Raw genomic sequence first — 13,019 nt, 5'->3', positions numbered from 1 at the left:
TCTTATAATAACGCCCATACGAACGAAGCAGCTGCCCGAGGAGCAATACTGGTTCATACAGGCAACCTTTATCCATGTGTGGCGTCGTCGTAATAACTTTATGCCCTCCCCTCCAACCTTCGACCTCGCTGAGTCACTCCATATCTTCCTACACACCCCTCAAGCGTCTTTGTTGAAAACTAATCATCACATTACTTCCGTCTCTTCAAGGCATCCACAAGGACAAGCAGTCATGGTCAATATAACGACCCTTCCTATTGAGTTGCGAATCTCCATTTTACAAAAACTGTCCAATATCAGCGATCTATCCGCGACAGTTTCCAGCCTCCAGTCACTGGCCGAAGGTCTACGCGAATCCCCCACTATCGTCGGCCATGTCCTGGCAAACGAGATTGACCCTAAGCTTTGGCCTCTCGCAGTGAAGATCTGGCAAATGCGAACCCACAGAAAAACCAACAAAGTTCACAACGAAAAAGATTCCTGGCTGGTTCTCCAAGAAACCCAAAACACCACATCAGAAGATGCATGGGAAGATATGTCCAGTGTAGATCTGACCGAAGCTCACAAATTGCACCAACTGCATTGCGCTATCGATAAGTTCACGATCGACTTTACATCCACAGCCCTTGATCTCCTCGCTGTTGAGGGTACGCTGCATCATTCCCCGCCCGCGCTATCGCCAACTGAGATCCACCGCGTGCAGCGCAGCTTCTCTCTGCTTGAATTTTTCTGCTGTATCTGGAGCGAAGGTCCATTTATTACTGCATGGGATTCTACGCTGTCAATGCCCGTTTATTTGGAATTTCCCCATTGGGTAAACGAGCAGATTGCGTCGGTTTACGAGTATTTGTTGAGTTGTCTCTCTACAATTAAGTCCCAACCCTACAGAGGTAGCAGTGGAGCTGACTGAACTGCTCACCTGAAGCTTTTGATGAGCTTGCAGCCCACGACATCCACTGGGGTTCCTCGACGGCCGCCCAATCGGAAAGATTACACCATCTAAACGGCGAAAATGGGGTTCTTGTCAGTAGTCCGCACTCATTTCTAAAGATGCAAGGCATGTTGATGTTCATAGGTATCTGTAGTATTAGTTATGTCTACGAAATTGTCACAGCACAGACAGACGAAGCCGACGTGGACTATTGTGTGCTGAAAGGAAGCCGAGGTGGTTCCAGCTGGATACCGCTATTGGGGATCTTAACGACGATTACCACAATGAACGGTTTGATCATATGCCATCGTTTGGTGTAAACTACATGAAAGCCCTACGAAATAATTGGCAATACCAAGATCCCGATGGTCTAAATGCCGGGCCTGCGGACATTTGGTGTCAGGTGCATCTATCCGATGATCAGGCTCTCAGCAAAAAGTACGTTGTTGAACGAAATGCGGGCTGTGTTATGTGGGATGCGTGGCGTTTCAAAGATATTGAGAATTTCCTACGGAACAACGGCGTCGGAAATTCATATTGAGACGGAAAAACACGAAAGAGAAGAAACTCCCAAGGGCCAGTTTTGACACGCAGGTCTTAGTGTGTAACTTGATCATGGGCCTGGAAGTGATCGTGAGTTAATATTTGTAAGAGTTGATAAAATATTTCTATCAAAAGAAGGTAAAAGTGGCTCGTTCATCCTTTACTCGGTCATTGGCCTGACTTCTCGACGACCACGTGAGGGCCACATAGCTCTGCCTTTCAACAATCGTTAGCAGATCCTCCTCTCGGATTTCATCCTTCCTCCTCTCCAGCTCCTATATGTGGGCAGTAACACTGTTCCCAATCATGTCGGAACCTATAGACCGGTGAGTTGAGTATGGAATTCAATGCAGTGATGATCGACTCTTAAGAAGGTTTTATGTAATAGTTTCTACAACATGCAGCATCCCTGCGACATACTGTACAGTAGACACTTTGACACTTGTATAGCTGGCGAGGTGTTTTTTGGTGGGCCCGTACCCCACTAAGCTCGCAGCACCCCTCACCTAGGATCCACTATTGTGGCGAGCTGAAAGATCTATGTAGATCGTTCAGCTTGCAAGAACCAGTGGATCAATTATTGTTAGCTATGAAAGGGTAGAAAAGGCCCTTTCCTTGACTATTGTACAGCTCATACGTGCATATATATGTAATGTTAAGGCTCTTCTCAGCCCTGAAGTGGGTATCATGAACTTCTTCAGGAATTGATGTGCTCGATAACGTCACCTGTAGCTTTCCATTGTGCTGCAAACAGGTGATGTTTCGGGAGAAATGTCGTCTTTCAACTTATTTATACCTATTTATCTTCGCCTTGCACTTTTTTAATTCACTCTTTATCCTCTTACTTGATCTCTGAATACGGAACTTCGCGTTTTTCGCCCACATCATGTCTGGTAGTAAGTCTTTCATCATCCTAAAGACAAGATTTCTAGAGTACTCACTGAATTGATTAATTAAGTTAAAAGCACCTGTGACGATGATCAGCAGGGATGGTATACTGTTGTTGACGACCCCCAAAACACCCCCTTCCCCCCTGCCACCGAGCCTGACAAGGAATTTGATTTCTACATTGGCTTTGCTAGGGTATGATAGTCGGTAAGAATCTAATTGTTTATTTACTAACCTGAGTTCAGGCCATTGGACATGTTGATTCCAATACACTTGATGTTGCCGTGAATGTGAGGATCTTTCCCACTCCAGAGAGCCGTCCAGTCAGCCTAGGAAATTTTATGGGAGTCTCAAGGATGAGCTTTCCATTAGGCTTGACCTTGAACAGACTCGTGGTAGGATTTTGTTCTACTTGAACGATGGAGATCAAGTCTGGATAAAGATGGAGTTGAGCTCCGGAAGCGGACTCAACTTCGGAAGCAGAGACTGGAAGCTTCTTACACTTTAAAGAAGTGTACTGCTCTCGTCGGGCTATGTAACGCTACTATTTCACCCATAGACGAGGGAATAAATGTGTTCAAATGCTTCTCAACAGTTTCTACAAGGAACATATTCTGCATTTATTGCTTTCCAATATGCAAAACGATACTGGTCTATCAAACCCAGGAGCTGGCAGTATTCCGAGTGCTTTGATATTGACTAGATTTGAGAAAAGGAATCCAAGGCTCCAATTCTACTTCTGTGTGGAGGCCAAAGCTCCCGCAGCTGTGCACTTTCCAACGCAATTTGTCCGTACAAATCTCAGGAGGGAGTTGTACATAGGAATCCTATTCCGAGACCAACACTGTACAATGCTTCCTGAAATGGCTTTGAAAGACGAAAGATGTACTTCTTTAATAGTCTTGGCTATGTATTGAGGGATTTAACGCTCCTTATTACATATGATTGAAGCTTGGGAAATCAGCGTCAGCTTACGTGCGCGATATCAGCTGAAAGGAGACGCCATGAGCGAATAGAAACGGCCGTAGCGAGCAGGATCCATGGGGCAACTAAAACGAGAATATATAAACCTACCAGGGTCAGTTCTCTATAGCACAGCCCTCGTTATAGCAGGAAATAGACGAAGACAAAGGCTGTGGAGGAAAGGAAGAGAGGACACGGGCTGGATCAAGCCACATCGCCAGATCCCACGCGTCTTTAAGAACATGCCAAAACATTTTGTCGATATTCACAATATTTTCAAATGACTCTCTGAATGCTGAAATCCAGTAAGTTACGAGCCATGATACGCTAAGCAGGGCTTTCACAAAGGAACCCAATGCTAGCTAGCGTGGTTTTGGGTACCGGCCGAAAAAAAAAGCGTGTATGTCCAGAGGGGAATCTGTTTTCGACTCTCACTGTAGATTGATTTTATGCTACTCGAGCTTCACTTCTATATTAATCATCTGTTCATTCTGCTCTACTCTATCGCAAGCATTCCACGGTTATAAAACGTCGGAGAGGGCCAAATAGGCCACTGGAAAGATGTGAAGGCACGAAACATGATCAAGAAGATAAGCCACACCTCGCCTCGTCATTCATGTCTCATCCAGAAACAAGACAAACATTGCCAACAATGAATTCAACAAAGGAAAAAAACGCCACATCCATCTATCCCCACTGATGCAAGTTCATTACCCCTGAACCCCAAGCATTGCCCCTGAACCCCAAGCAAAGCAAGATAGACCTGAAAATCTCACCGAATAAACCAGAACCAAAATGGCAAAAGAGTTGCATTAAGGATATGGAGGTGCAAGCTCAATACCTCTTCCTCCCCTTCCCCTTCCCCTTCCCCCTGGTCTTCAACTCCACAAATCCCAGCTCCTTCAACCCCTCCGCAAGAATCGACGAATCCTGCATCCCCGGAAAGTCCTTCGCCGGATAAACACGAAAAGGATCCGACCAAGCCTCCGCAAGAATAGGCATAGACTGACCCGTATCCTCAACCGAGCCCCAATTCATAAGCCTGAACTGAAGCCGATACGTCCCAGCCGAGCGAATGGAAAGGTCGGCAAAGATGAAGAACGTGGCCGGCTGGTGAAGTTTCGATGCGTTGCGGAGGTTGCTGGGGCCTGATGTGAGGGAGGGACTTTGTGGGTATTCGGAGGAGGGGTGTGTAGGGGCGGAGTTGGGGTCTGGGTCTGCGTCGACGTAGAAGGGGGACATGAAGGCTTTGCCTGAGAGGAGGGGCGTTGAGAGATCGTCGTCTGCGCGGGCTACACCGTCTTTTTCTCGCTCGCTGTCTCGTTCTGGTTCTTGATCGTCTTGGGGATTGGATGGAGCGGATGAGCCTGATACCGGGAATAATAGGCAGCCCACTGTGAAGCGCGGGTCTTGAAGGATGTCACGGTCGTCTTGCGATTCTGAGTCAAAATCCAATAGGAGGATTTGGACTATTGGGGGTGGGTCGACTGGGCGGCGGTCTCGGTCGCCCGCGCCACATGCCCGTGCGGCGAGCGGTTGCTGGCGGACGTGGAGGTGGTAGCGGGATTGTGTGGATTTTTGTCGGGGTGGGGGAGAGGGTGATGATTCGGGTTCGTGATGGAGGAGCTTGTCGAAGCCGTGGGGCATGCTGTAGTTTGGATTCCGCGGCCTGGGTTCTTGTGGCGTAGCTGCTGCTGGTGCTTCTATAAATGTGCGAGGACTCTTTTCCGAATAGACTGGGCTCGGCATCGCTGTTGAGCTGCTGCTATGTCCATATACCCGTGCTTGTCAGCATGAATTCTGTGTTGATGGTTGAACTCGCGCAGAGGTTCTTCACATTTTTAACATGAAAGAACTACTCGTGATAGGCGGCATCGCCGAGCACGAACGATTGGCAGATAGAGGTAGCTCAATCGAAAAGGAAAACGAGAAGGGAGGGACTTTACTGGGACTCCAGGTCGTGCGTCCGCACCCGCTGAATATACTCGCGGCCATGGTTCACCATGGGATTCGATCTTCCTTCATGGGGAACAGGAGGACCTCCGCGTGGATCAATATCAGCGGGGTCATAATGATGCATCCGTAGTGGCAGTGTGTGCGGGATAGAAGAATGACGCTTGTAGCCATTGTCGGAGGTGGGCATATGCGCCGGGTCCGCGCTTCTCTCTGGAAAATGCCCTATTGAGGGTAAACGAGGACCAGGTCGTACTGATGTGACTGGGCGCGAATAACCGACATTGGGAGATGAAAAGTGTCGAGGCTCGTTCCGTGAGCACGGATAATATGTCATAGGCATCTGGGCGTGGTGGTGTTGAGAGACAGGGTCGATATACGCCGAGTCGGGTGTGGGATGACCACATTGTGACGATGGGGTCCTCGACATCTATACAGAACAGAACCCCCGGAGCACTGCCGGCGTACGACCGTTTGTGTTTATATGAATGCCGTCTTTGAACGTGACTCAGCTCGCAAGCATTTAAATGCGACCCAGGATGCGGTCAGGTCCGCCACACCCGCCCGGGAGTAATCGATGTCTCAGAAATAGAGATCGTCTTTTTTATACGTCAAAGTGCGCGGCGTGGGGAATTGTGTGTTAGAATAGAATGGTGCATATCCTGGATCTGCCTGCGGTCGAGTGAAAGCATCTGATAGACCGCAAGTGAATGCAGCCCGTCAACGAGGCGCCATGGGACCCAAAAACCCTGATTTCGGTGTGATGGTCAGTCGCCCCGTAGGAAACTATGCCTGCAGAGCTAGGTTGGAAATGATTTTTTGGTATTTTTCAGCTTGATGAAAAATGTCAACGCACATGCGGAAATTCCCCGCCCGGTCCTCCCGTGTCCAATCACCCTTGGTAGGGGTGACAAGGGTACAAGAGTGGACTGTCGAGTGTATTAAATTATTTGGCACAACCCCCGTCCCAGCTGGTTCCAGCACTGCTATTGGTGCCGAGCCTCCACCGAGGGCAATGAAAAGGGAAGAGCCGGGGGAACGGGCCGAGCAGGTATTTGGCGGAAGGAAAGCGGCCAGTGCAGTGGGAGGTGTCTCCAAAGAGCCAGTGCGTGGGATAGATTCGACGAACCGTCAGGGGCTGTTCCTGGCCAGGTCTCACACCTGAGGGGGACTGTTGCGAAAGACGGTCAAAGGATTTTCGGTTTGGAGCCGTTAGCGCTGGCATACCTGCGATTCAGGATCCTGGTGGTGGCTTTTGACTTTGAATTATTCAGGTCCAGTCGCCTGCAACCCAGCCCGTTTCGGAGTGGAGATGGTACAGGGGGTGTAAGGATGAGACTCTCCAGGCGTGAGAGTACACCGACGGCAAACCTTAACCATCTTTTGACATATACGTGATCGAATACGGATACGTTCGGCGAGCACAGGGGTTCTACTCCATATTTGGGGCCCTCTCAATTAAAGACCGTGTTACCCATGGAACGGTGGAACGGGGCCCCAGCTTCCCAGGAAAACTTGTGCCCCGCTTTATAGAGTGGACAACACCAACAGTACCGGCGGAACGTAGCGAACGGGGTGTCCCGTCGATCGGAGCCTGAACGAGTAGCCATCTGGGTGGGTTTGAACCGGTGTCGAGGCCGACTTCGAATCACGAGGGCTGCAATGGGGTTCGCCGAGTCCACCGGCGATGATTAGCGTGCGACCGACGGCTTGGCAATCGTTCCGAGTCCAGAGGATCTTCCTGGAAACCCCACAAAGGGGTTCGTGACGGTACGTCGGTGGCACCCGGCTCACCGTGGTGGCAGGCTTTGATAATCCTAGTCATGCTCCGCGCGATGCCCGCGTTAGGGGGTGGAAAGCTTGGGGCGAACGCCTTTGAAAGTCGGTAAGTCGGTTTTCCGGGAATTGAACGTCAAAGTCAATCGGGGTTTCACGGCAGCGAACTTAAACCATCCCTCGCGTCTTGTATCAGTCACAAATGGGTTGGCGGTTTTTTCCGTGGACACATCGTAACGCTGTCAAGATCTGATCGGCAAAGGCAGCCATTATGGGGCTTGCAGAAGCGGACCACGTCTGAATCGTTATTTGACGCCAGTTGGGTCGGATGGGGCCGCGCGAGGCAACGCAGGTAGATTTTCCACCGTGAAATTGTCAAAATCCACACAACTGGGCGCCGTAACCCAAGCCTCAAGCGCCTCACCCAGGCCCCATTCGAGCCCGGTCGATGTTCGGTTACGAACCCGCACGAACCACGAACGACCCGTGTTGTAGAGCTACTGGTGATTGATTCCTCGGCAATATCCACAACAGGCGGAATATGCCAAGGATACGTTGGCGCCATTGGCTCTACAAACTGGTTCTCGCGGCCGGTCGGCAGAATTTGATTTTAGACCATGATCGATATCCACAATTTCTGCGCTTGAGCCACGCGTACAGAGACACTGAGAATCCCACAGTCGTGTGCGGCCCAAATGGGGGTGAAGCGTAGCCCCTCACCGGGTCCGAGTATCGGATCATGATAAAGAGGGAGACTGTGATTTCCCTGTGGCGGGCGAGCCTTGCGGGGTCATTCCCTGCTGTGAAATCCCGCGAAATGGAAATATCCTGTAGTGTCGAAAGGAGTTATGATCGGCTTTTTGTAACCGCCACAAATTTGGTTAATCTGCGGATGTCGTCTGATAATGGCTACCGCTCTAGACGAGGCAGGGTCTGGACTCATCGACCGCCACCTTGGAGTCGACGCAGGGGACTTTCGGCTGCCAAAAAGGTTGACTTGTCTTTTCCGCGCGTTTAGCCTCGCTCTGGAGCTGAACTCACTCGGTGGAAAGGTTGGATCGAGTGCGTGCTCCTGATGTTTGGCCTGTGATGGGCAAGCCAGTGGGAGGACTCAGCAGGGATGTAAATCCGGATCTTCAATCTCGGCGCTGATCAGGGCCACTGCCGATCCGGAAACCGTTCTCCGTTGGAGACTGTCGTATAGAACAGCTCCATTGGGATGTTGTAGCTGGAGGAGTTGCTAGTTGAGGTGACATGCACCCGGTGCACCAGACATAGAACAATCAAAAGCGGGTCTACAGGAAATGATATCCACATTTTTTTGCACCTATGTAAGAATTGGACACATAGCTGGTATTTCTTACATGTGAGATTGTCACCCGTGCACAGCTATTCCAACGGTTCTTCCTGGTCATGCGGCGTTCGCACTCACGTCTGCAACGTGTTCCAACGGGCCGACCACGCTATTGAAAGCCTAGGTCCACGCTCGGATCAACATCCACATAGTATGGGCCCATTGGATCCCGGAGAACGCGACTGGTGGGCAGAGGCAAAGTATTTGGCATGTCTGAGGGTTTGATGTGCATCAATGTTCCAAATGGGGCATTTGACGGTGCTGCTCCCGGATCGACGACACCATGGTTCTTCCCAACGAAGAGGGCAACCATTCCCCCATACTGGCGGTCCCATGTCACGATGTATCCCGAGGGCTGCCATGTTTCATCTGGTCCATGCCGCAGATCCAAAGATCCCAGTTGCATGAGGTGCAAGGCTCTTGACCCCATTTGCGGCACGCCATTCATGATGCTTCTAGCCCTGATAAGCCCGAGAGATGCGGGCGACCGATTCCTCGACCCCTCAGTAGCGGCTGCAAGTAGAGAGTCTGAAAACTCTATTGGGGAGTGTTCGATGCACCACCGCCATTGAAGGGTTGGGAAATCCAGGTGAATCGAGTTCGGCCGGTCCGAGTCGAAGTTGAGATGAGCGACTATCTCTTGCTCATTGCCCGTCTGCTCAATCAGCATGTCCATCAGTAGACTCAAATCACTTTCTGACTTGGAACAACCGTGGGCTTGAAGACTGGGGTAAACTCGTGCTGGGTCATCATATCCAGCGCAGTCACCATCGATGGTGAACAACGGTTGATCCTGGAAGACCGACCATGACGCGCCCGGCGCAGTGCCAAAATGACTTTTCTGATCCGTTGATTTTTGGCCACCTTGCCATCGAATACCTAATCTCCGTTCCATGTCCTCCATGCGGACTTCGAGCAGCTTTTCATAGTGATCGCCTTGGACCAAGTCAGGCAAGGCCTCGCCAACAACAGGATCGTCAAGTAGAGCATGTATGTTTTGGAAGTCTCCAATGTAGGGTAAAGTATCACCACTGCGAATTGAGATATCCTCCAGGAACTTCGCAGCCTTTTCTGACCGTCCGGCTTGTATCAGAGACAAGATAACACTGTAAGCGTAGTGGCAGACCGGCAGATTCTCCGGATCAAAGGCTTTAATAAACTTCTTCCATCTGGAGTCTAGTTTCTTCACACTTTGTAACTTTGATAGCAAGGAGAGGTATAAAGCCCAATTCTGGTGCTCTTTTGCCGGGTTTCCAAGTAAGCAATTGGCCAATCGGGACCGGACTTGTGGTTTGGGTTCTCCTTCGCCGGTAATCTCGGCAAGAAAAGCTCCCGTGTTATGGTTCGGGTTTTCAAAGAGAGCAGAGTTAATTTCCTGAAGAACCGCCTGCAAGATTCGGTTCGCACTAAGCCACGAAGTCTGTCTGGGACCGGCCAGTTGATCATAGCGTTGCAAGAACTGCCGAAGAGCGGGACCTGATAGATTCAAAGCCGCATAGTACATGCCAAGCTCAAGTATCTGGGGCTTAGTATTCAGCTTGAGACGTTGGAGCCTCGCGGTAATGTCGCTCAGGGTTGAAAGTATTTCTGTATAGGTGGCATCTCGTTGACAACGTTCCAGTGCCTTTCCCAGTGTGTTGCATTCCTTCTGCTGCAAGCGGTCGGCTCCTCCGTCATCCACGACCAATCGCTCGATGACATTTCTCAGTGAAGTCAGATCAGCCACTGATTGGAGACGACGTCTCTCTTCTGAGTCAAACATTGGATTAACACCCTTGAGAGCAAACCACAATGCCGGAGGTGGACTATTTGATTTCCACTCCGAGTCGAGAAGCTCAGTTACTTGTTTGCGCAAGCTCCGATCAGGTTCAATTGTGCCGGCGGAGTTTTTGGAGGACGTGAGGGCGAAGCGGAGTAGCTCTGCGGAGGTCGGCTCATGAGACCGGGCATCGATGCGGATATTGGAATTGAGAGACGAGTAGTTGCGGGTCATCGCTCGCAAACCTGAGCCGCCCAAGGCTCGTCGCCTGAGACCCAAAAGTAGTTGACCAGACGGAGTCCCCATCGCGAACACCCAAATCAATGCGGAGGCAGCACGACCCACGAGTGGAGATAAACAACATATGGGGCTCGTCCGGGGTGGCAGATACCGGGCGGTGTGTGTGGGCGGTGAGACCGAGATGTCATCTCGCGGCCAGAGCCTGCGCTTCACTTCCCTCTCAACGCCCGCAACACACCAACGATTTGGTGTCATACCCGCTTTACCATGGTCACGACACGAAAACAGGAGCTCTCTGCGGAGGAAAGCTCAAATATTGAAAAGCATGAGCAGGCCGAGACTGCCACCAACGAAGCTCCCTTCTCATCCGAGCCCAATGAAGAAAAGAAAGATGACGACGCTGCTGGGAAGGCGCGAGATAGACAAGCAAGATTTAAAGCCCTTCAGGCTCGAGCTGTCAGTATCCATTTTTGCTTTACGGTCCTTTTGGGTGTCTTTGGATCGCGATACTGACCTTACACAGAAATCCGCCACGGAACGCAACCTGAAAGAAACCGCCGCAGAAACTCAGAGACTTTCCACTGATCCTGGTCTGGTGAACTCGCTATCCCGCAAGCATGCATTCGCCTCCCACAATCTCCTCAAGGCGGACACAGAAGCCGCGGGTGAAGATTTCGAGCGCAAGCGAGCTTGGGATTGGACTATCGACGAATCCGAGAAGTGGGACCGACGCATGGAGAAGAAGCAGCGACACCGTGACAATGTGGCATTCCAAGATTATACCCAAGATGCGCTGAAGGTGTACAAGCGCCAGATGCGAGAACTCCCTCCTAACCTGGAGGCGTACGAAAAAGAGAAGTTGGCCGCTATCGAGAAGGCTGCGGCCAACGGTGATCTTGAGATTGTCGAAACTGAGGATGGCGAGATGGTCGCGATCGACAAGAATGGAAGCTTCTACTCCACCGCGGACAGCGTGGGTTTCACCGACAACAAACCAAACCGTGCTGCTGTGGACAGACTTGTCGGTGATATCCAGAAGGCTGAGGAGGTCCGCTTGAAGAAGCGCAAGGAGCGTCGTGGCAATGAGGAGGAAGACGTCACATACATCAACGAGAAGAACAAGCAGTTCAACCAGAAACTGGCTCGTTTCTACAACAAGGTATGTCAAACACACGCCTAAGACTACGGTAATTGGATGCTAACTTTCTACCAGTACACAAGCGAGATTCGGGACAGCTTCGAACGCGGTACTATGATCTAACGTGGCATGAGAATAGAGATGATATACATGTGTTGGACACTTTGAGTCACGCCCGGGAGACGCCAGTCATCATTCAGCCAAAACTTCGACCACTTTGCCCAGAACTTCCTTCGAGCACGTCCTGCAAAGGGTTGAAACTGTCAAACGGCAACCTGGCGTCCTTAAAGCATCGTTTTTCTCCAGGCCTTCGTTGCCAGCGCTTCAATCTGCTTTGTCCCGACGACACCCTTTGTCGTTTCGTCCTCCAATGCCTCGACCACGGCCTCACCCACCACATCTACCTTCAATGGCTTTTCAGCCATGGCCCCAAGGAAGCCAAGCTTGTTTCCCAAGAAAGTGTTGAATTCAGAGGCGACAAAGCCACCCAAGGCGATCGGCAGCGTGAACTTCCTGCTGGAATCGTACATGAAGCCCGGGCGAATGAAAATACTTCGAAGCTCAGGGAGACTGGATGTGATGGTCGCTTCGGCTTCTCTCTTGGTGGTGATGTATCGGGCTGGAAGCACCGGCGCACCGGCGGCGGCGGAGATGTAAACAAAAGCTGGGACATGTTCGGTCGAGGATTCTTGAGCCAGCGCGATAGCTACATAACAGACGAGTCAGCTCTACCCAGCTATGAACACTACCATTAGTTGCGCTATGACGTACCTGAATCTCTGTTCATCAATTCATAAGTTAATTGACCATCCTTCTCCTTTGGCACCAGAGTTTCGCCTTCTTTCCTTGAGAGCGGGTTCTGGCTTCCCATTTTGGAAGAGCTAAATGCCCGTTGCAACCCACTGAGTATCGGCTCTCGTCCTTGTACCACACCCTTGTAATCGGCCTCGAGAAGGATGCCCATAGAATGAACAACAGCAGAAGCACCGTTGAGGAATGGCTTGTAGCTTTCCGGCTTGAGCATATCAGCCTTGGCCCATTCTACTGAGCTGGCCCAGCTTGGACGTTCGGATGAATCTGTGACGGTATCCCACCGTGGCTCGCCAGAGCGACTGGAGAAGTTAGCGTCTCGAACATTGGAGATTTGACAGGACTGGAAGTAGGGACCAACCTTAATGACGTTACTGTCCATCCTCGAGCAGCAGCTGATTTGCAAATTCGGGACCCTGGAGCAGCTCGTTAGTTTCCTGAGCACCGCCTGCATTCAGTGGGGGATGTTATGCGAACCTAAGAAGCCGCTTCCTCCGGCCACGACAAGTCTTTTGGCAGCCATATCCCAAGAATGAAGATATTCAATGGTTAGAACCAAGTTGCGCAGTTCAAAGACCCAGTCCAACAACGAATGGTTGCACGAAACAAGCTATGGGAAGCTCCGGCGTGCCGTCACAGGATCACGTGCACCGCAAATGCCTTC

The 13,019-nt window shown here is 50.9% G+C and overlaps 6 protein-coding genes across 6 annotated transcripts; 3 read left to right on the top strand and 3 right to left on the bottom strand.

Annotated features, from left to right (window-relative positions):
* Positions 1-232: 232 nt before the first annotated feature.
* On the top strand, positions 233-1,472 carry N7498_002754 (uncharacterized protein; the record flags this gene model as incomplete). The annotated part of the gene is made up of 3 exons (XM_058449816.1): positions 233-647; positions 926-1,023; positions 1,161-1,472. The coding sequence occupies 3 exons, from the start codon at positions 233-235 to the stop codon at positions 1,470-1,472; spliced, it is 825 nt and encodes a 274-aa protein (XP_058312160.1).
* Positions 1,473-2,360: 888 nt separating this feature from the next.
* Positions 2,361-2,870, top strand: N7498_002753 (uncharacterized protein; the record flags this gene model as incomplete). The annotated part of the gene is made up of 4 exons (XM_058449815.1): positions 2,361-2,370; positions 2,433-2,557; positions 2,608-2,652; positions 2,751-2,870. The coding sequence occupies 4 exons, from the start codon at positions 2,361-2,363 to the stop codon at positions 2,868-2,870; spliced, it is 300 nt and encodes a 99-aa protein (XP_058312159.1).
* A 1,289-nt stretch (positions 2,871-4,159) lies between these two features.
* Positions 4,160-4,972, bottom strand: N7498_002752 (velvet factor family protein; the record flags this gene model as incomplete). The annotated part of the gene is made up of 1 exon (XM_058449814.1): positions 4,160-4,972. The coding sequence occupies one exon, from the start codon at positions 4,970-4,972 to the stop codon at positions 4,160-4,162; it is 813 nt and encodes a 270-aa protein (XP_058312158.1).
* Positions 4,973-8,517: 3,545 nt separating this feature from the next.
* On the bottom strand, positions 8,518-10,473 carry N7498_002751 (uncharacterized protein; the record flags this gene model as incomplete). Its single annotated transcript, XM_058449813.1, has 1 exon — positions 8,518-10,473. One exon carries the CDS (start codon positions 10,471-10,473, stop codon positions 8,518-8,520), a length of 1,956 nt encoding a protein of 651 aa, XP_058312157.1.
* A 201-nt stretch (positions 10,474-10,674) lies between these two features.
* Positions 10,675-11,668, top strand: N7498_002750 (pre-mRNA-splicing factor SYF2; the record flags this gene model as incomplete). Its single annotated transcript, XM_058449812.1, has 3 exons — positions 10,675-10,863; positions 10,931-11,566; positions 11,621-11,668. 3 exons carry the CDS (start codon positions 10,675-10,677, stop codon positions 11,666-11,668), a joined length of 873 nt encoding a protein of 290 aa, XP_058312156.1.
* A 76-nt stretch (positions 11,669-11,744) lies between these two features.
* Positions 11,745-12,893, bottom strand: horA (ubiquinone biosynthesis protein COQ11). Its single transcript, XM_058449811.1, has 4 exons — positions 12,833-12,893; positions 12,717-12,771; positions 12,317-12,657; positions 11,745-12,251 (listed from the first exon to the last, which is right to left on the bottom strand). Exons 1-4 carry the CDS (start codon positions 12,876-12,878, stop codon positions 11,830-11,832), a joined length of 864 nt encoding a protein of 287 aa, XP_058312155.1. The 5' UTR covers positions 12,879-12,893; the 3' UTR covers positions 11,745-11,829.
* Between the last annotated feature and the right edge of the window lie 126 nt (positions 12,894-13,019).

Source organism: Penicillium cinerascens (assembly GCF_028974065.1).
Source record: "Penicillium cinerascens strain IBT 15544 chromosome Unknown contig_1_segment0_segment0, whole genome shotgun sequence".
NCBI lineage: Eukaryota > Fungi > Ascomycota > Eurotiomycetes > Eurotiales > Aspergillaceae > Penicillium > Penicillium cinerascens.
Note: the sequence above shows the minus strand (reverse complement) of the source record. Positions and strands in the feature narration are given on the sequence as shown.

Excerpts from the sequence above, each read along its gene's own strand:
- horA (XM_058449811.1), bottom strand. The coding sequence starts at position 12,878 with ATGGCTGCCAAAAGACTTGTCGTGGCCGGAGGAAGCGGCTTCTTAG. Across the intron at positions 12,658-12,716 it reads TGGACAGTAACGTCATTAAG|TCGCTCTGGCGAGCCACGGT; the intron begins GTTGGTCCCTAC and ends TAACTTCTCCAG. Across the intron at positions 12,252-12,316 it reads ATTGATGAACAGAGATTCAG|CTATCGCGCTGGCTCAAGAA; the intron begins GTACGTCATAGC and ends TCTGTTATGTAG.